At 43.7% G+C, this 22,191-nt stretch overlaps 1 protein-coding gene across 4 annotated transcripts in view; it reads right to left on the bottom strand.

The window, feature by feature from the left end:
- LOC139576411 (potassium channel subfamily T member 1-like) overlaps window positions 1-22,191 on the bottom strand; it is a 112,153-nt gene that overhangs the window by 46,477 nt on the left and 43,485 nt on the right. For 2 of the 4 annotated variants that reach the window (XM_071402519.1, XM_071402523.1), the window contains exons 2-11: window positions 21,514-21,552; window positions 11,823-11,902; window positions 9,135-9,237; window positions 8,465-8,530; window positions 8,155-8,203; window positions 7,689-7,748; window positions 6,625-6,699; window positions 6,287-6,370; window positions 4,355-4,449; window positions 3,313-3,493 (exon numbers count right to left, since the gene is read on the bottom strand). In XM_071402519.1, the coding sequence (XP_071258620.1) occupies window positions 3,313-3,493; window positions 4,355-4,449; window positions 6,287-6,370; window positions 6,625-6,699; window positions 7,689-7,748; window positions 8,155-8,203; window positions 8,465-8,530; window positions 9,135-9,237; window positions 11,823-11,902; window positions 21,514-21,552 (832 nt within the window). The remainder of the gene's footprint in view (window positions 1-3,312; window positions 3,494-4,354; window positions 4,450-6,286; window positions 6,371-6,624; window positions 6,700-7,688; window positions 7,749-8,154; window positions 8,204-8,464; window positions 8,531-9,134; window positions 9,238-11,822; window positions 11,903-21,513; window positions 21,553-22,191) is intronic. The other 2 variants (XM_071402518.1, XM_071402522.1) reach the window with 1 other exon arrangement.

Here is a 22,191-nt window from a genome sequence, read left to right as displayed (position 1 = left end):
ACAGAGTGAGGAGTTAAAATGCTGATGCAGAAGTGAAGTTCATGAAATGGATTTCTATGGCTTCTATTCATTAGCTAATGTATACTGTGGGGATTTTGGCAACATATCAAAATGCTTTATGAGGAGGGTTGCTGCTCTGTGAAGTCCTTCTTTCTTTTCTTTCCATAACTCTTGAGCGCACGGTCTCTGATCAACTCTCCCGTTATCGCTCTCAGAACAAGCGTCTTGACCCTAACCAGTCAGGCGTCAAGACAGGTCACTCAACCGAGACTGCTCTTCTCTGTGTCACGGAGGCTCTCCGCACTGCCACAGCTGACTCTCTCGCTCCTCTGCTCTCATCCTCCTAGATCTATCCACTGCCTTCGACACTGAGCACGCACCCCTGAGGGGCTCCAGTGTTGAGGATCAGCATGGCAGATGTGTTGCTACCTAACCTCACCACCTGGGGGCGGCCCTTCAGGAAGTCCAGGATCCAGTTGCACAAGGTGTTTAGTCCCAGGATCCTTAGCTTAGTGATGAGCTTTGAGCGCACTGTGGTGTTGAACGCTGAGCTGTAGTCAACGAATAGCATTCTCACGTAGGTGTTCCTTTTGTCCAGGTGGGAAAGGGCAGTGTGGAGTGCAATAAAGATTGCATCATCTGTGGATCTGTTTGGGCGGTATGCAAATTGGAGTGGGGTCAAGGGTTTCTGGGATAATGGTGTTAATGTGAGCCATTACCAGCCTTTCAAAGCACTTCATTGCTACAGACGTGAGTGCTACGGGTCTGTAGTTATTTAGGCAGATTGCCTTAGTGTTCTTGGGCACAGGGACTATGGTGGTCTGCTTGAAACATGTTGGTATTACAGACTCAATCAGGGACATGTTGGAAATGTCAGTGAAGACACCTGCCAGTTCGTCAGCACATGCCCTGAGTACACGTCCTGGTAATCCGTCTGGCCCCGCAGCCTTGTGAATGTTGACCTGTTTAAAGGTCTTACTCACGTCGGCTACGGAGAGCGTGATCACACAGTCGTCCAGAACAGCTGATGCTCTCATGCATGCCTCAGGGTTGCTTGCCTCGAAGCAAGCATAGAAGTGATTTAGCTCATCTGGTAACCTCGTCACTGGGCAGTTTACGGCTGTGCTTTCCTTTGTAGTCTGTAATAGTTTGCAAGCCCTGCCACATAAGACGAGCGTCGGATCCGGTGTAGTACGATTCAATCTTAGCCCTGTATTGGCTCTTTGCCTGTTTGATGGTTCGTCGGAGGTCATAGCAGGATCCCACACCTTGAAAGCGGCAGCTCTACCCTTTAGCTCAGTGCGAATGTTGTCTGTAATCCATGGCTTCTGGTTGGGGTATGTACGTACAGTCACTGTGGGGACGACGTCCTCGATGCACTTATTGACAAAGCCAGTGACTGATGTGGTGTACTCCTCAATGCCACCGGAAGAATCCCGGAACATGTTCCTGTCTGTGCTAGCAAAACAGTTCTGTAGTTTAGCATCTGCTTCATCTGACCACTTTTTTATAGACTGAGTCACTGGTGCTTCCTGCTTAAATTTTTGCATGTAAGCAGGAATCAGGAGGATAGAATTGTGGTTAGATTTACCAAATGGAGGGCTAGGGAGAGCTTTGTATGCGTCTCAGTGTGTGGAGTACAGGTGATCTAGAATTTTTTTCCCCTCTGGTTGCGCATTTAACATTTTGATAGAAATTAGGTAAAACTGATTTAAGTTTCCCTGCATTAAAGTCCCCGGCCACTAGGAGCACCGCCTCTGGGTGAGCGATTTCCTGTTTGATTATTTACTTACTGATTATTTACTTACTTACTTATACAGCTGACTGAGTGCAGTCTTAGTCTGTCTGTGGTGGTAAATAAACAGCCACAAAAAGTATGGATGAAAACTCTCTTGGCAAATAGTGTGGTCTACAGTTTATCATAAGATACTCTACTTCAGGTGAGCAAAATCTAGAGACTTCCTTAGATTTCGTGCACCAGCTGTTGTTTACAAATATGCACAGACCCACTTTCCCACTCGTCGTCTGTGGATCCTTACGAGGTACCCCACTCCGTGTCCTCTGTACCTGCGTCTCTTTCTCTTGCCAATGACGGGAATGTTGGCCTTGTCGGGTGTTCGAAGTAAATCCTGTGCGTCATGCTTGTTGAATAAAAAATCTTGGTCTAATCCGAGGTGAGTGATCGCTGTCCTGATATCCAGAAGCTCTTTTTTGCCGTAAAATACGGTGTCAGAAACACTATGTACAAAATAAATTACAAATAAGCGAGAAAAAACACAATTGGTTAGGCGCCCGTAAAACTGCTGCCTTTTCTTCTGGCGCCATTTTAGGTATACTTCACACAGGAAGCAGCGCAGGTCCTAATCCAGGCACTTCTAATCTCGCGTCTGGATTACTGCAACTCACTGTTGGTTGGGCCTTCCGCTTGTGCCATCAAATCCCTGCAACTTATCCAGAACGCCTGGTTTTCAACCTTCCCAAGTTCTACCATGTACCCCATTCTTCTGCATACTCAACTGGCTTCCAGTCGAAGCTTGCATCTAGTCAAAGCTCGCATCCACTACAAGACCATGGTGCTTGCCTACAGAGCAGCAAGCGGAACTGCCCCACCCTACCTTCAGGCTATGCTCAAACCCTACACCCCATCCCGAGCACTCCGTTCTGCCACCTCTGGTCTCTTGGCCCTCTCACCAGCTCCTGCTTAACCCAGTCCAAGCTCTTCTCTGATACGTCACCCCAATTGTGGAACCAACTTCCCCCTGAAGCTAGGACAGCAGAGTCCCTGCCCATCCTCTGAAAGCACCTGAAACCCTACCTCTTCAAAGAGTATCTTAAATAAATCCCCTCCTCAACCCCCCCCCCCCCCCCCCCCCCCCCCACGCAATAGTTAGTGAATGCAATAACTGATAAATCACTCAAATGTAAAAATGTGTCCTCATTTCTGAGTTCCAAAAACAGATGGACAGTGCATGAGGTCAGAGTTTGACAAGCAGATTAAGTTAAGTTTTTACACCAGATGCAACTATGTCTGTTTCTTTTTTGTTGTAGATCATGATGTGTGTTCAAGCCGTCTTAGCATTGAAGATGTTACTTTATGGTTACTACTACGGGTATACAGCTATCATTTCCAAACAGCTCTGATCAGGTACTTCTTAAATCAAATGTTGTGATACAGTGTTTGAGAACAATCAACAGTCGACCCAGGAAACATTATGGGAAATCCTTTTCAGCCTCAATTATCTTTCAAAAAATTTCTGGGGCCACACAGGCTATTTTCCCATTGTATAAGCTCTGTTATATTCAGTCTCATACCTGTAGCGGGAGCACCACGAGGGCCACACAGATGAGAATGACCACCAGCAGCTGAGAAGGCCAGATATGAGGTGTGACGTCACCATAGCCCACCGTAGAGAAGGTGACGATGCAGAAATACAGAGAGTTGAACAGAGTCAGGTTCTTTCCGGCCCTCTCTAGATGCTGGATACCACACGCCCTGGAAGGAGGAGAGGGATTTCACATTTAAGGGGAAACATTTTGCACGAGGTCGTCTTGCGAGCATAGACGCTCAATGCTCAGTGTTGTACGTTTCTGAATCTGTATTATGGAGAACCACTATAACGCTGGAACTAGGCTATGCATGAGGAAATAGCAGTGTGCTTATTTGAATAAGGATAGATTCAATTCAAATATGGACACGTTGAATTAACAAAGAGAAAGGTGAATTACACTATCATGTAACGATAATAGAGTGGTGAGCCAATATGACCTACTCATTTCCGATAATATTTCAACAGAGGCTTTGGCATACATCTACATTGAAATTCAGCCTGGCAGATTAAGGATCAAAATCCTACTTTCCCCACGATCGATGCACCACAACACTTCTGCTCTGATCTGTGTAATCAGTGAGAATGACACCATTGATTCTGCTGTCTGTTCTGCCTGACTTCCTCAGTTAGTTCTCTGTATTGGATAATGACATGCCAAGATGACAGAGGTAGGAGGAGAGGAGAAGGTCCCAGGGAGCTTCAGGGATGAGTGGCTAAGATCAGGGGCTGCATTTCATTCCACAAAGTTGTTTCCTCCTCTCCGATCTGCTCTTGTTAGTCCCCTTCACAGATCTACAACAACTGAGCAAGAGCAAACTATGTCAGTGGGCATTACAACCAGTTTGGCCCATTTTAATAGCTTCTCCTCCTTTTTTCAATGTTTCTTACACCTAACCAGATTCTATCAGATCTGTGTGTGAGAATGGACAGATGGGAGGGAACAGGTTTGTGGAATGAGATGCTGCCCATGGTGCCAGATCCATGGAGTTTCAAGGGAAAAGGGTCTGGGATCAGGGGGCACATACCCAGTGAAGACCAGACAGAGAAGGGTGCAGATAAGTATGAGGACCTGGTTGAACATGGCAGAGTGGGTCCTCTGGATGGCACGATGGAGATCGTTCTGAGGAGAAAGAGGGGTAGAGGGAGAGTGGGAAGGAGAAAGACAGTGAGGAGTGTTAATATTAAATCGGTTGGTCAGTCAATTGGTCTGCTGGTCAGCCAGTCTGTCTGCCTATCTATCTACGCCAGTGGTATTTAAACATTTTCAGCGGGCATCCCATTTTTTCTGCCAGAATTTCTGGGGACCCCATTTTTTCATTTTATCTGGTTACTTTGATACTGATGCAACCAGTCAATAAACACGACCTTTCCTCAGATATACCAGTGGGCATGCAGTCCATGCCACACCGTGTTAATGTTTCTACCTAGCTGATTTGCTACCCACCATCTCCCCTCCAATCTCTTCAAGCTCCCTACCCACCACGTCCCTTCATTACGTGTTAATGTTTCTGCCTGTCTGACTAGCTACTTCCCTCCAACCTCTCTAGGCTGTATCTGTTCTCTGTTCTCTCTCACAGCACTGATCTCCTTGGCCCTGGACCTAACCATCTGCCCACAGAGAGATGCCGCTGGCTCTGCCTCAAATCTACACTCATTGACGGTTTGCTTTACTCAATACAAATAGAAACTGGGTGTCTTTTGACTCTTTATAACTAGGGAATTTCTACCCACCACTGCTTTGGACTGTCTTACATTTACATTTACATTTAAGTCATTTAGCAGACGCTCTTATCCAGAGCGACTTACAAATTGGTGCATTCACCTTATGATATCCAGTGGAACAACCACTTTACAATAGTGCATCTAACTCTTTTAAGGGGGGGGGGGGGGGGGTTAGAAGGATTACTTTATCCTATCCTAGGTATTCCTTAAAGAGGTGGGGTTTCAGGTGTCTCCGGAAGGTGGTGATTGACTCCGCTGACCTGGCGTCGTGAGGGAGTTTGTTCCACCATTGGGGTGCCAGAGCAGCGAACAGTTTTGACTGGGCTGAGCGGGAACTGTACTTCCTCAGAGGTAGGGAGGCGAGCAGGCCAGAGGTGGATGAACGCAGTGCCCTTGTTTGGGTGTAGGGCCTGATCAGAGCCTGAAGGTACGGAGGTGCCGTTCCCCTCACAGCTCCGTAGGCAAGCACCATGGTCTTGTAGCGGATGCGAGCTTCAACTGGAAGCCAGTGGAGAGAGCGGAGGAGCGGGGTGACGTGAGAGAACTTGGGAAAGTTGAACACCAGACGGGCTGCGGCGTTCTGGATGAGTTGTAGGGGTTTAATGGCACAGGCAGGGAGCCCAGCCAACAGCGAGTTGCAGTAATCCAGACGGGAGATGACAAGTGCCTGGATTAGGACCTGCGCCGCTTCCTGCGTGAGGCAGGGTCGTACTCTGCGAATGTTGTAGAGCATGAACCTACAGGAACGGGTCACCGCCTTGATGTTAGTTGAGAACGACATAATGCAGAGTTTGGCTATTCTACTGGTAGACTACTGTATATAATCTCTTAGAACTGATTCATGTTGATAAAAAAAACATGTATTGTCATGTGTACTCCCTCCCCGGCCTCTAGGTCACCAGGCTGCTCGTTAGGGAGCACACCTGTCAACAGCGTTACGTGCATAATGACACTCAACTGGACTCCATCACCTCTTTGATTACCTGCCCTTTATATGTCACTCCCTTTCGTTTCTTCCCTAGTCGTCATTGTTGCTGTTTCATGTCAGTGCGCCGTTTGTGTTTCTTGTTTTGTTCATTTATTAATTAAATGTATTCACTCCCTGAACTTGCTTCCCGACTCTCAGCGTACATCGTTACATTTATTCTCCGCGAGCGAAACTGATTGAAATGACGTCATTGCAACTAGTTTTGTCCAGTTTTGCCTGCTGCGTTATGGTTATAGCATATACTCACAATCATATTCTCCAGGGCACACTTGGCTAACCAGCAGTTGAGAAACACTGGGATGAAGATGTTTCTCAATGGAGGCCAGAAGATCTGAAAAGACAATTGAATGAGTGATTACTCGAGCCTAGGGCAATATGCACATGTACAGTGTAGGCCTATGCTCCCATCATCAAGTTTCGATACTCATAGTCTTGCGTTACCATACTCCTAAGTCTCGAGAGCCTGAAATCGACACCATAAACACTGCAAAAAGTCATATGTTTGCTAATGGGCTTTGTTTGCATGTGGAATATGGTGTGTGTGTGTGTGTGTGTGTGTGAGAGATCAGGTGGAAGAAGACTCACAGTAATTATAAATGGCACGGTATTAATCATCTCCAGGATGAAGGAGATCTGGAACATCTGCTCCCAGATATTCCCCTGGAACAAAGAAACAGGATCAATGCAGTGTAAGCCAAGGCTGTGTATTAATTACAGTAATAGTGACCAGATCAGAACTATTATATTTGATTTAACCTTTATTTTATTTAAAGTCATTTAAGAACAAATTCTTATTTACAATGACGGCCTGCTGGAGAACAGCGGGTTAACTGCCTTGTTCAGGGGCAGAACGACAGATTTTTACCTTGTCAGCTCGGGGATTCAATCCAGCAACCTTTCGGTTACTAGCCCAACGCTCTAACCACTAGGCTACCTGCCGCCCCGAATGCGAAAATAACTATGATCAATCACACCTGGGTTCAAACACTATTCTAAAGAATTTCAAATACTTTAGCTGAGCTTGACTTGACTGATGGTGGTAGGTACCAATAAACCAATAAAATAGGGACAAAACTGCGAACCCCGCCCATCTGGTAGACTAGAGCAAACGCTCAAAGTGTTAGCCGTGGCATTGGCTCTGTCTGTGTACTAATTACTGTAATAGTGACTAGGTCCGAATACCAAAATAACACCAATATTGTTGAAGTAATGACAAGCCCTCATAACTTCATTAAAACAAAACAATTGGGGATGGGATCTATCTGCCAAAACAAACAAAAAATAAACCCAATGTACTTTGTCCTCCTGAAGTAAATCAAACGTCACCTAATTCATCAAAGAGACATAGCACTGTAGCACTTTAATTAATCGGTCATTTAAGGAAATAAAATCAATGTAGGATCGACAACCTAATCTTTTATTCATTGGGATTCCAGGACTTTGTTTAATGGGATAGCGTATTAATTATCTGTTCTTCTGGCACAGGTTAGAGCTAAGTGAAGGTGCATTCACACTGGTCACTGTAAAAACTTTGCCAGAAAGTGCATTTAATTGGTGAAATCTCACACAGACATGCCTCAGGACTGCTCAATGAAATGACTTCCTTCTTGCTTATACGACCCTGACTGAGTAGAGCTGCGGTGGCTTACCTTGTAGCTGAGATATGTGAGGAGCATCGCCTCCAGGAAACTGATTAAGGCCACGGTCACCTGGAGCAGAACAGACAGAAGAAACATATTACCAGGGCTGCAATCTAACCAAGGCACCTAGGCAATCCATTACTTGAGAGAGATGTGTTGTAAAGTCGTTCCTGTTCTGAAAACTTTCCGGCTGTAAAATGTTTTCAGTTTAAATGCTGCGTGTTAAGATGCTACGTTTTACTTGGACTACAGTACCAATAAAGATGACTCTTGGTAAGGTCAAAATTCCAAAATGTTTGGAAAGGCATAGAGAGGACGGAATCTTGAAATCTACATGAATTCCTACATTGGTGTCAATGGGAGATTCACAGGGATATGTACGCATATGGGTTCGGCCCAGAGTGATTGTGTGGCTATTGTTGAATGAAAAACATGAGAAGTGACTCTCAGTTTGTGACTCTCAGTCTCCTCTTACCTGTATCGCCCAAACAGGAACCCTTCTGTTCACCCAGAAAATCAACTCCCTTTCACAAGACAAAACAACCTTATTGATTATACAGTGTGTACTGTATATTTATTATTATTATCATCATCAGACAAAATTAATTCTCCCTTTCACAAGACAAAACAGTATTATTGAGTAGGCTATAAATACACCATATGGGTTAGACAATACTAATTCCAAAACACCATCTGATAGCTATGGAATTAGCTGAGCACATTACAATCCAAAACACATTCAAAGCCCAGGGTCAAGTCAATGTGCAGTGACCCTCATAACTTACCAGTTGATGTCTGTGATTTCTGTGGATTCTGCTGTGGCTGTGCTTGTTCTATTCTGACAGTTGACACTGCAAATTAAATGCAAACGAAATGCATAGGAAAGGTGGGGGGAAGGAAGTCATTCAGAGAGTGTGTGTGTGGTGAAAAATATACCCTGTGGGTAAGTCACCATCACTCACTCAGTACTGTATGTTGCCATGGTGATGGCCGGGAGGCAGAGGGACTATGTCTTTAAGAGCTTCTGGCGGCGGGATACACAAACAAACATATCCTGCTTCCACATCACTACACTAAGACTGAGAGAAAGGCTGCCCCATCACCAACGCTGCTCTTTCAGGCTTTGTGTCTCACACTCACAAATAAAAAAACTAATTTCAGAGTCATAGAAACTCTGAATCTTTTTTTATCTGGACCAAATAGTTTTCTTTTCAACTGTGTAAAAGTTAGATTCTCTGAATCAAACTATCCCCACATGGATGAATACCACATTTATCAATCAATAGGAATAAAATACATCATCAGTAAAGTATGTATGTATTCTATCTCCATGCGCCCACACAAGTCTGTATTCACCAGCTAAATGACAAATCACAGTTTAGCATACATGGTGAGTCACTAGTAAGAGGTGAAATAGCAAGACTCTAGTAAGAGATGCAATTGTAGGAGTCTCACCATACTCCAGTGACCTGTTCAGGGTCGTCCAGAGCCACTCTGATGACGTAAAGGGCACACGTCAACAGCTTCAAGGAGAAGTTAAACAGACGGATCCTCAGGCCTGCAGGGGAGCAAACACAATATAACACTAAAGGCCAGATTTACTAAGTAATTGCATTGGGAGCAAATCTGTTCACCTGTTTCCAAAAGGGAATTAAACGATTATAGCTGACAAAGGTCAAATCAAGCTTAATAACTTATTATGGTAAAGAGTAACTGAATTTGTGCTGATTTATCACCTATTAAAAAATGAATATGCTTAATCCGGGCTATTGTATATTAATAAATCTGGATGATGTTTGCAGTAAAGTTTTTGTAATGCAAGACACATTAGTATAGGGATATACTAGTTTAGGAAATGCGTTTTAACTCGGAAACTGACCTCATCCTGGGCCAATGAAATAAGAGGTGGGGACATTTAATCGAATATCCGGATTTCCAAGCGGACGTTAGTATTCGATTACTTGAGTGAGTGTTCATTTTCGGAGAACAAAAATAGTAGGCCTATTTTGACAATAAAAAAATATTTGTTATAAATTAAATGATATTATCCTTGTGACATTGTTACCTACCATGACATTTGAAATACTTAATAAAATATATTATATTTTTTATAACCGTGCTGAGCTAATGCTGCACATTTAGACTTCCAGTCAGAATCAGTTCTATCACGGCAAAAATCAGACTTCTCTTTCATTGTTGCTTTTAGCCAAAAACGACAGAAAAAAGCATCCAGTCCTCTGTTAATTACCTCTGCCATATGCATTTGCCGCATTCTGAATGGTCAAGAGAGTCGAGAGCATTTTTTATTATTTCGACTACGCTTTACAGATTTCCGAATGTTTTAAAATTATTCTACCTGACAGATGTATCATCTCTCACCTGAACCTGTTAGAGTGCTGCCCTTCTGTTTGCTTCTCTGTCTGTCTCTGGCCCGAAAAAAGTGATTATATCTGTCTACGAACAGAGCCAGTGATTCTACCCTACCGGACATCTCTCCTCCCCTGAACCCTATCTGTCTAAGTGCCCAGGCTGTGCTTTCTGCTCTCTGTCTGACCAGTCTAAAGTGACAATATACAGTGGGGAGAACAAGTATTTGATACACTGCCGATTTTGCAGGTTTTCCTACTTACAAAGCATGTAGAGGTCTGTCATTTTTATCATAGGTACACTTCAACTCTGAGAGACGTAATCTAAAACAAAAATCCAGAAAATCACATTGTATGATTTTTAAGTAATTAATTTGCATTTTATTGCATGACATAAGTATTTGATCACCTACCAACCAGTAAGAATTCCGGCTCTCACAGACCTGTTAGTTTTTCTTTAAGAAGCCCTCCTGTTCTCCACTCATTACCTGTATTAACTGCACCTGTTTGAACTCGTTACCTGTATAAAAGACACCTGTCCACACACTCAATCAAACAGACTCCAACCTCTCCACAATGGCCAAGACCAGAGAGCTGTGTAAGGACATCAGGGATAAAAATTGTAGACCTGCACAAGGCTGGGATGGGCTACAGGACAATAGGCAAGCAGCTTGGTGAGAAGGCAACAACTGTTGGCACAATTATTAGAAAATGGAAGAAGTTCAAGATGACGGTCAATCACCCTCGGTCTGGGGCTCCATGCAAGATCTCACCTCGTGGGGCATCAATGATCATGAGGAAGGTGAGGGATCAGCCCAGAACGAGGTCGTGTTTGAATGCTGTATGTTGTGGCAGGTATAATTGGGGAAGAAAACACAACCCAGAGTACGGTGACAGTAAAGTCATTACAACAACACTGTGTTTGCACAAGGCTGAACTCACACACACACACACACACACACACACACACACACACACACACACACACACACACACACACACACACACACACACACACACACACACACACACACACACACACACACACACACACACCTTGCCTGGCTGCAGATACACATGTAAGTCAGAGGATGGTGCTAGTTGCTTTACAAAGACAATTTTCACTCTTTAATCATCCAAGCCTGCCTGCCATTGAATCTCTTTGCAATATAAACTCACCAGGGGACACAGTTACAACATCAACGCTTCACAATGGTTCTAAACTGAACAGGCCAAAACAATCATTGTAAATGGCTTGTTGGTTCAGCAGTAGGCTCTATACGGGTTGGATTTGCATGACATTTCTATTTGGCCCTGATGCTTTTTTCTATAACTGATGGGAAGTTGCTCAGAGATAACGACTAATACATTGCAAACAGTAACAACATACTGCAACCACACACACACGCACATACACACACACACACACACAAGACTGATGTCTAACACACACATTGTGCATGGCAAGTTGGACAGATATGTCCATTTTAGAAAGCCTACTGTACCGTACCACTGCCTTATGTCCTGATCAGAAATGATAATACCCTCTCCCTCAACCAAAAACCTAAAGTATTGTCCTTTTTTCACACTTACATGGTGTGTAGATACAGCACCATGCGTCACGACAACTAACTGAAAACCCTGACTGGAGCTGAAATTGGATATGCGATGCACCTTATCACTTAGATTCAAGTTATTATCCTTCTCGTTTCCAGGTCTCTGACTTCCTTGTCATGTTGTGACAGTACTGTACTTCTCTGTGCTGTACTCTACTTACTTGACCTTTGGTTTTTGATGAAGAACAGCTTGAGCCTCTCCTTGAAGGTGTTTTCATTCACATAGAACTCCACCTGCACCCTGGACAGAAGAGAGACAGTCAGTACAACTACCATGGAAGGTCACATGCATCCATATAGATACAAGGACCATGGTTGTGTGGTTAAATTCTGAACGTTGTCATGATATTAGTGAGTAAATTAACTTTATCAAGATGCATTGTGGTGAATACTGGGAAGCTCTGTTTTTTTGTGTATCTGTGACATCCATTGTTGCATTAGAGTACCATATGAGGCATTCAACAGTGTGATACAAGGAACATAGCTGGTCCTGGATGGGAGACAGATGCTGCTGGAAGTGGTGTTGGAGGGCCAGTAGGAGGCACCCTTTCCTCTGGTCTAAGAAAAATACCAATGCCCCAGGGCAGTGATTGGGGACATTGCCCTGTGTAGGGTGCTGTATTTCAGATGAGACGTTAAACGGGTGTCCTGACTCCCTGTGGTCACTAAAGATCCCATGGCACTTATCGTGAGAGTAGGGGTGTTAACCCTGGTGTCCTGGCTAAATTCCCAATCTGGCCCTCATACCATCACGGTCACCTAATCATCCCCAGCTTACAATTGGCTCATTCATCCCCCCTCCTCTCCCTTGTAACTATTCCCCAGGTTGTTGCTGTAATGTTTTCAGTCAACTTACCTGGTAAAATAAGGGTAAAATATATTTTTTTAATGGGTCACAATTACAAAACCAGTTCCTTTCATTGATTATGTTTTCCTGGAATTGGTAGCTAGACAGATACTGCTTAGATTTAAAGAAGTAATACATCGTAATGGCCCCTTTATTGTCTCTTATTACCCACAGTGGTCCAATTACGACAACAAAGTTTAATAAATTATTAAAGAGATGAACAGTAAGCATGAGAATTTGGAAACATATAGAGGTTGAATAGAGCAATGGACCTGATGTTGGACAACAACACATTGAGAATGCAATCTGTTTTCAGCGCCTTCCCTGTCTGCAGGGATGCAAACTGGTGAGGGTCCAAAAAGGTGACACTTTTTTTTTGCACTGAAACATGCAGAAAATCCCTGCTAGGGGGAAATGCAGGTTAACTAATTAAACAACAAAGAATATGATCTACATGATCAGTCTCTGTGTGTAAAATAAAGTGGTTAATGTGAACCTAACTCACAGCTAAAAAATGTAAAGAAAGCAATCCAATGTTATTTGTTGCCTAGACTTTACTGCAAATGACACTCAAGTCTTGAGAAAAAAACTATACACGAATATTGCAGTTAGCCATGACAGCCTTTATAATAGGACACTTGTGACCATACACATCTAAATATTGCACTTGGGGGAAAAACCCCCATCTTAAAGTAGAAATAGAATGAAAAAAACAGGCATTCTATTTTTGCTCTATTATAGTGGCCACTATAGTAGACAGGCTACATGTGTGCAAAAATAACGTTCACTGAGTAAAACAATTTAATAACCCCCCCTCACTCACGCGTGTTACTGTCAAATTCAACACAACACAAGCAATATCTTTCTTGCGGCACATTATTACATTGTACACTTTCTGCCTGTGGACATCTGTTCTACAATGTGCCAGCGGAGTATGATGCCCTTTGTTGGCATAATTGATCTCTTTCAGTCAGAGAGTACACCTGGCATACCCCTTTTTAACCACTGACTGAAAAAGTGAGAAAAGGGGACAGTTTAAACCAGGCCCAGCTCCACTTCATCCTTGAATCCACTTGTTTTAACAAGCAACGCTTCATTTTCACCCAATTCTCTCATTCAGAAAATTAACCACATATCGTTACTTTAGAGGAAAAACATCAGTTCACAGATAATTTGTTAGCTAGTTAACATTTCACACAGATTACCAGGGTCCAGTAAGCAACTAACGAGTTATAACTTGAGGAAAGGCAAGGAGTCGTATACCAGTTAATACTATAGCGAATTGGTTAGCAGCCAGCTAATTTTCACACCATGAACTAAATTATTTGATCAGTTAAAGTTGGCTAATGTTGCTCAACATTTCTCTCGCTAGCTAACGGAGAATTCAATCCAGCTAGCAAGATACTTAATGCTATCTACTTCTTCTCCCATGATGCAATTTGCTAAGCCACCCCCTTAGTAGGCCTACAATACAATTTATCCAAGCAAGTTACATACTGTACTAGTGTGAGAAGTTCAATAATGTAAGAAGTAGGAACTCTCATTAAGTTCGGTCATATGTTGATTATAATGCTCTGTGAGCTGCAGTACTGTAAATGCATATTACCTCATTATCAACACATTACATAGCTGTGGCTCCTATCTGTAGAAAGCTTTGTCGCGGTGTGAAGAACTTTAGTGTACTAAAAAAAGGAAGTGGCGAATACAGTATTTCTGGTGTTCCCCAGGGAAGCACATCCCTACCCATCCTTTCCTGTGTGTGACATCCTCAGAGACGAGAGGTTCTTAATGTTTATATCCTGCACTGTTAGAAAGAAGGTTCTGGATAGAACCACCAAGGGTTTTATGCACGCTTCATATATATCACCCTGAAATTGGTTCCATATGGAATCCAAAGGTTCTATATGGAACCAATTTTTGTTCAGTGACGAAGAACCCCTGGGGTTCTGATCAGAGAGCCCTACAAAACGGTTCTATATAGAACCTTTAGGGGTGTCATATATGCAGCAAGCACTATAACCCTTATTGGTTCTATCCAGAACCTTTTTTTCTAAGAACGTGCACTCTGATTGGTCCCTCAGCTATTCCATGTATTCCAATTGGACTCTCCTAATCCATCATGTCATGAATAAGTAAAACGGAACGGTGTAGTCACTGGGATTTATGGATCACCCATGTGGTACCACTTATTCATAATTGATAAGCTAGTCACTCTAAAAATATATATTTCATTCTATACAGTTGCATAGGCCTATACTGTAGCTATCTAATGAAACACATTGACGTTCATGTAAAGCAATTACATTAATAAGGGCCCATGGACTGAACGTTGGGGTGTATCTGGGAGGTTACAAATGATGGGAGAGCTAACTGTGACTAACTATGAGTCAACTTATCTAAAGTGGGGGTGAAACAGATCTATTTGATCTCTTTCTGTAATAAAATGGTTGCCTCCCCTAACTCCTGCAGAGGGTAACAACAATGGGCTGGCTCTAAGCTCCTGCATGGACCTTGGAGCCTTGTTTGTGCCTGACAGAGGTTAGATTGTAAACTAACAGATGTGTAGCTATTGAGCCACAATCTTCCTCTGCATCTCGCTTTCATTCATTTCATGTTTCATGAGCTGAAATAAAAGATCCCAGAAATGTTCCATATGCACAAAAAACGTATTTCTCTCAACTTTTGTGTACAAATTTGTTTACATCCCTATTAGTGAGCATTTCTCCTTTGCCAAGATAATCCATCCACCTGACAGGTGTGGCATATCAAGAAGCTGATTAAACAGCATGATCATAACACAGGTGCAACTTGTGCTGGGGACAAGAAAAGGCTACTCTAAAATGTGCAGTTTGTCACACAACAAAATGACACAGATTAGCATGCTGACTGCATGAATGTCCACCAGAACTGCTGCCAGAGAATTTAATGCTCTTTTCTCTCCCATAAGCCGCCTCCAATGTCGTTTTAGAGAATTTGGCAGTATATCCAACTGGCCTCACAACCACAGACCGTGTGTATGGTGTCGTGTGGGCGAGCGGTTTGCTGATCTCAACGTTGTAAACAGAGTACACAATAGTGGCGGTGGGGTTATTGTATGGGCAAGTTACAAACACAATTGTGTCAAACCCTGATCTGTTTCACCTGCCCTCATTATTGTCTCTACCCCCTCCAGGTGTCGCTTGTTTTCCCAGTGTATTTATCCCTGTGTTTCCTGTCTCTCTGTGCCAGTTCGTCTTGTATGTCCAAGCCTACCAGCGGTTTTCCCGGTTTCCTGCTTTGCCTTTTCTCCTTTTTCTAGTGCTCCTGGTTTTGACCCTTGCTTGTTCTGGACTCTGTACCCACCTGCCTTACCGTTCTGCCTGCCCTGACCTTGAGCCTGCCTGCCACTCTGTACCTCCTGGACTCTGATCTGGTTATGACCTTTTGCCTGTCCACGACCATTCTCTTGCCTACTCCCTTTGGATTTATTAAACATCTTAAACTCCAACCATCTGCCTCCTGTGTCTGCATTTGGTTCTCGCCTAGTGTCATGATACAATTTAATTTTATCAATGGCAATTTGAATGCACAAAAATACCGTGATGAGATCCTGAGGCCCATTGTGAGGCCAATTTATTTTTAAGGTATCTGTGACCAATAGATGCATATCTGTATTCCCAGTCTTGTGAAATCCATAGATTAGGGCCTAATGAATTTATGTCAATTGACTGATTTCCTTCTATGAACTGTAACTCAGTAAAATCTTTGAAATTGTTGCATTTATATTTTTGTTCAGTATACATGCACACACAAATGTATATTTAATTAGAATTCACAATGTAACTTAAATATTTAATTTTCATTCACATTGAACATACGCACGTGTGTGCGTGCAAAGACATGCACACACACACACACACTATTGCCTACGAGAAGATTACGATTTCACGCCGCTTTGAAAATGACACACTGAAGTGAAGACTGTGCACTGTAAATAAACATCAAACAGATTTTTGACGGCAGGGCAATCTGTCTAAAAGAAGAGAACAAAGCTGCTTTAAATGCTCTGTTATCTGATTCACTATCATCTGTTGGGAGAAGGGAAACCATGATAAATGAAAGAGACAGACGTTTCATTCCACATGTCTTGTTTTTAAAAGGCGTAGAAGTAACACACACAGATGACAGTGTCAATGATTGTTAATTCTCTAACCATGGGGGGGAGTGACTGAGATGCAACCAACAGTTGGACACTTGGAAAATTGTCTAGGTAATTTCCTACACGATCAGATATCTCATTGGCTGAGCCGAGGCTTGTTTGATAGGAGACACACAGCTGTGATGATTTCCCATGTTATCTTCCTACATAAATGTATTTGCATACTGAACAATATTCTATATCTCTCTCTCTCTTTCTCTCTCTCTCTCTCTCTCTCTCTCTCTAGTCAACCAACTCCACTGCTCCAGTCAACCTATGTCTATCTTTGATGACTGTGGATAGAATAAAGTCAGACTATCCATAATATACACAAAGTGATCAGAAATAGAAATAGCAGTTCTTACTCTAAGCACAATGTCTGTTGAGATATGTTGCAAGTAGAGAATCAGGTGCACATGCAAATACAAGACTTTTAAGACTTTCAAGCTTTGGCTATGTTTAGCTTTCAAATGTACATTTACTGATCAACAGAACCAGCCTTCCATAGCCTTCTGGTTTGGATTGTCCAGCCCAGGCTGACTGGAGGTGTATCACAACACAGAGACTACAGCTTTCAGGGAAACAACCAAGCCAGTCCCTGCATGTCTAACAACTCCTACTTGGAGGTCTTGTTCCGTGGGCGCCATGGCGTGTTGAGGAAGCCTAGGCAGAGAACTATGTTAATATTGTAATATTTTACTGTTTTTTTAAGTGTTTATTGCATTTTTTAATAAACCCCTTTATAGGGGGCTTTTCCGAACAACCACCAAGTGTGGTGGTCTTACTACCGCTTTTACAGTCACCGAGCCATCACCCAGGTGGGTGGTACTACTTACTGTCATGCCTACTCCCTCTCTCCAGCGCTCGACGTCGCCGGTCTACTAACCACCGGCCCTGGCAACCATTATTACGCACACCTGCTCCCCAACATTACGCCTGGACTTCATCACCTTGATTATATTCCCTTTATTTAGCGCTCAGTAGCCTCAGTCATCAGGCAGCATTGGTTTGTTGTCCTGTTCAGTACGAATCCCCTGTTTTTTTGCACCTGTTTCCTGACTCGTATTCGTGACAGCATGCTGCCTCGCAATATGGAAGCAGCAGAGGAGAAAACCATATTCTAGAGGGTCCAGGAACAGGGTCATCTGCTCCACCAACCCCGCTACCAGCTTGCGCAACTGGGTAAGGCCATGGAGGAGGTTCTCCACCGCCTCAACACTACCAGGGAGGCTATCCATACCCCTATCAGAGGGCCGCCTACCAAGGGTCGTCACAGTGAGCCAGTCCCCCAGCCTACCCAGCCGTCCACCCAGATTAGCGAAGCTCTATTGTCCCTTCCGGAGAAGTATAACGGTACTTCATCGAAATGCCGTAACTTCCTACTCAAGTGCTCCCTCTATTTCACCCATCAGACGGGAGCCCCTACCACCGAGAGGTCCAAGGTTGCCACGGTCATTTCCCTACTGACCGGGCGGGCGTTGAAGTGGGCTACCACCGCCTGGGAGAGAGGAGTGGAGGAGCTGGGTTCCTATTAGAGGTTCATGGCTCTGTTCGGGACGGTTTTTGACCATCCTCCAGAGGTCATAGAGGGAGGTGAGCGACATCTCCAACTCCAGCAGGGTCCCCAGACCGCTGCGGAGTACGCCGTTACCTTCGGACTGTGGCAGCCTCTAGCGGCTGGAATGAGACGGGCCTCCACACTCTCTTCTGGAGAGGATGGCGCAAAGAGGTCCAGATGGAGTTGGCGTGTCGGGATGACAACCTATCCTTGGACGCACTCATCACGATGGCCATCCATCTGGATAACCTTCTTCGGGAGCGCCGTTGCACACCTCGCCACTCGCCTCCCACCTTTGGCTGTCCTGAGGCTGAGCCTGAAGCCATGGAGGTAGGGGCCACACACCTCTCCCTGGCAGAGCGGAGTTGCCGTAGACAGCTGGGGCTCTGTCCCTATTGCGGCCAGGAGGGGCACCAGCTTCAGCGGTGTCCAGTGCGTCCCAACCCGGAGTCCACTAGGGCAGAGGTGATCTTCCGTCTCCCAGGGTAAGTGTGCGTATTCCATCATCGTTTTCTGCCAAACCCTTTCTGGTTCCCATTTCACTGGCTGGCTGTCTCTCAGGTGTTGTCTCTACAGCTCTAGTGGACTCGGGTGCCACAAGGAATTTCCTCGACCAGGCCCTTGCCTCCTCACTGAACATAAATTCGTACACACTCTCCTCTCCTTTTCCAGTCCAAGCCCTGGATAAGCAACCATTGGGATCTGTCACAATCACGCACATCACAACACCATTCACCTTCATCGTGGGACCCATGCACCAGGAAAGACTCCCTTTCTTCATCATCATTCCTCATAATTTATTTATCCCTCAGTAGCCTCAGTCATCAGGCAGTTTTGGTTTGTTTTCATGTTCAGTTTGCATCCCGTTTTGTTAATTTGCCTTGCATCATTGTAATGACACTCTCCTACTGCACCTGCTTCCTGACTCCCTGCGTATAAGTGACACTTACGAAGGAGGAGCTGTAAACATCGAAGATGACAAGGTGCCCGATGAAAAGCTCCGGGGCCGTTCTGTCAGATGTTTTCCAGCCAATTCCTTGCCTGGCTGCACTATCAATGCTCCCTCCGCTCAAGACACTCATTTTCCAAACTGCCTAGCTTCATCTGAAATTGTGGAAGACCATCGCCCAAAAACCACCAGATTCCCAAAAATGATTGTAGCGCCTTTTGAGATTCTACTTGGAATGAAATGTATAATTATTATTACTTGTACTGTAATTAAGACTGCTAGCTAATTATTGACTTCTTCACATGCTCTACATTCATTAGGGAGGAATTTATGAAGCAGCACATAATCTATTTCCCATGTTCAGCCCCTTGCATTAGACAGTGATGATGATACATCTTAAAGAAACACTGTTGCTGTGAGTGGTAACACGGATCAAGATTGTTTATAATCATGTTTTCCTTTCTAAATTGGTGTTTCTGAGTCAATTCCAAAGCCTGGTCAGATCACATATCACATTATGTAGGACCACTTTGCTCTCAAATATCCACTTTGACCACAAGAGCAAAATATAATTTTGTAAGTTATAACTGCTTGTTTTTTTTAACCAAAGTTATTTTATAATACAAGATACTGTTTCAAAAGCAATTTGATTATTTTAGAACATGAAGTTAACAAATCGAGTACCAAACGCTCAAAAGCAGAATGCCATCATATGGAAATATTGTGAGGAAAACCCTGTTTAAACATTTTGCCACCCACTGCTCGATTGATTCTTTCTCCACAAATGGCAAACAAATAGGGCCATGAATTGCCAGGGACCTCACGATACAATATTATCATGATACTTAGGTGTTGATACGATGCTCGATTCTATATGTATCAGTGATTTATCACAATTCTATATGTATTCCATTTCGATACTGCAGTTTTATTGCGATTCAATGTTCCAAACATATTGCTCACTATATGTCTGCTGCAGAGGGACAAGAAAGAACCATCATAAAAACGAGTTTTGATCGGTCATGGAAAAAAAAAGGTGCTGTAAACATATTGACTCACCATTTAAAAATAAGATTGAGGCCAAGCTATAGATGGAGAATCATTTTGGAGCAGGTACAGCCGACTAGCGCTAGCTAACGTTAACTACGTTTTTCGAGAATCGATACGTGGGATAATAGAATCAATATAATATCGTCCAAAATAATTTTGCGATACTCCTTCCCTCCCCTTTCCAGCCCCACCTCTAGAGGGGAAAGACCATGGGAGAGAACACTTGTGCCAACAATTAAGCTCAGCTGCATACTTCTGACACCGCACCATCAGCACTTACAGCATCCCTAAGGAAACCTATTCACCATCCATCTCCTCGACAGACAGACAGACAGACAGACAGACAATACAGAAACCACAGAGAGCACAGAAAGCATATTATCAGTTATCATTTCCAGCCTGCCAGGCATAGCAGCCCACAAAAAATGAACCACACACGCACTCCATCAAAATTGCTGTTTGACTTAGTGGCGTTGGTGATTGTTCTGCGGGCCGGAGGGCTGTATTGATCTTTTTTTAAATACGCAATAATGTGATTTTAGTAACCAGTAGCCCGTTTAGCCCACTTTGGTAATGATCTCTCTAAAAAGTAATTTGCAATAAAATGCTGAGGGAGCACTTATCAAACCGGCTGACAATGGTTGATAAGCGTTCCTCTGTGAAGACAACCAATTACTCATTTGCAGTTCTTCTAGATAGCACTATACAATATGTGCATTGTAATGCCTACGGTACGCTGCAATAATTTATAGGCAGGCAAGCAGACAGTCAACGTACTCCAACCATATCCACTGACTGCATCACTGAACAAAATCAAATAATCTGGAGGTTTTAGCACCTAAAGTACTTCTCTAAACTCCTCCAGTGGTTGATGACACAAGCACAACGGTTTTATCTGGTGCTGTGACTAAGGCTACATCCCAAATGGCACACTTCCCTTTATAGTGGACTACTTTTGACCAGGGCCCATATGGCTCTGGTCAAAAGTAGTGCACTCACTGTATAGGGAATAGGGTGCCATTTGGGACGCACACTCAAGTCAAAAGGGAGGGATAGAAGGACACGCTGTGTGTGTTTATCAATCTCCCATAGTGGACAGAGTCACAGGACACATGCCATGCCATGCTAGCATGATGCTAGAGTTGTGTCCCAAATGGCACCCTATTCCCTACATAGTGCACTACTTTTAAGCAGAGTCCTATGGGCCCTAGTCAAAAGTAATGCACTATATAGAGAGTCGGGTGCCATTTGGGATGCATCCTGGGACTTACTGGGCGTTGGTAGAGTCCATACTGTACTCCTCCTGATACCTATAGGCACAACACACATGGACACAGATAGGGAGATGTTAAGAGGAGAAAAGGAGGTAAGGAAGAGAGGGAGGGATGGGGGGCAGCGGCATGCTTTTATAGAGGACACCAGAAAGACAAAGGGGTCTTAGAGTAGGAGTGCTGATATATTAGCAGGTGCCATGATTTACAAAAATGAAAAACTGATCCTAGATCAGGATCACACATTAGGATTGACAGGGATTCTCGGATACAATGCTTTGATTGGTTTAAGAACAGACGGGAGACTCTCATTGCAAACCACAGGAGACTACAGGACAGCAGGAAGGAAACCCACTGGGTGAATCGCAATGGCTTCAGCATTCAAATGATGACAAATTGGACAGATTATACTTCGTTCTGTAGCAGGTTGAATGAATGTATCATGGTGACATTGAGCCGAGCGGTGCCATGGACACATTAATAACGTATGGTGACAGCAAACAGAGAAGGATAATGTTGAGAATCAAAGGCTCAATGTCAAACATTGAGGATATGAGAATAGTCATGGAGGATATAAGAAAAGTGAATCAATTAAATAAGAATTTGTTCTTAACTGACTTGCCTAGTTCTTTTGCCCATCTTAATCTTTTCTTTTTATTGGCCAGTCTGAGATATGTC

This window comes from Salvelinus alpinus, chromosome 5 (assembly GCF_045679555.1).
Source record: "Salvelinus alpinus chromosome 5, SLU_Salpinus.1, whole genome shotgun sequence".
Taxonomy (NCBI): Eukaryota; Metazoa; Chordata; class Actinopteri; order Salmoniformes; family Salmonidae; genus Salvelinus; species Salvelinus alpinus.
This window is presented reverse-complemented; position numbering and strand designations above follow the sequence as displayed.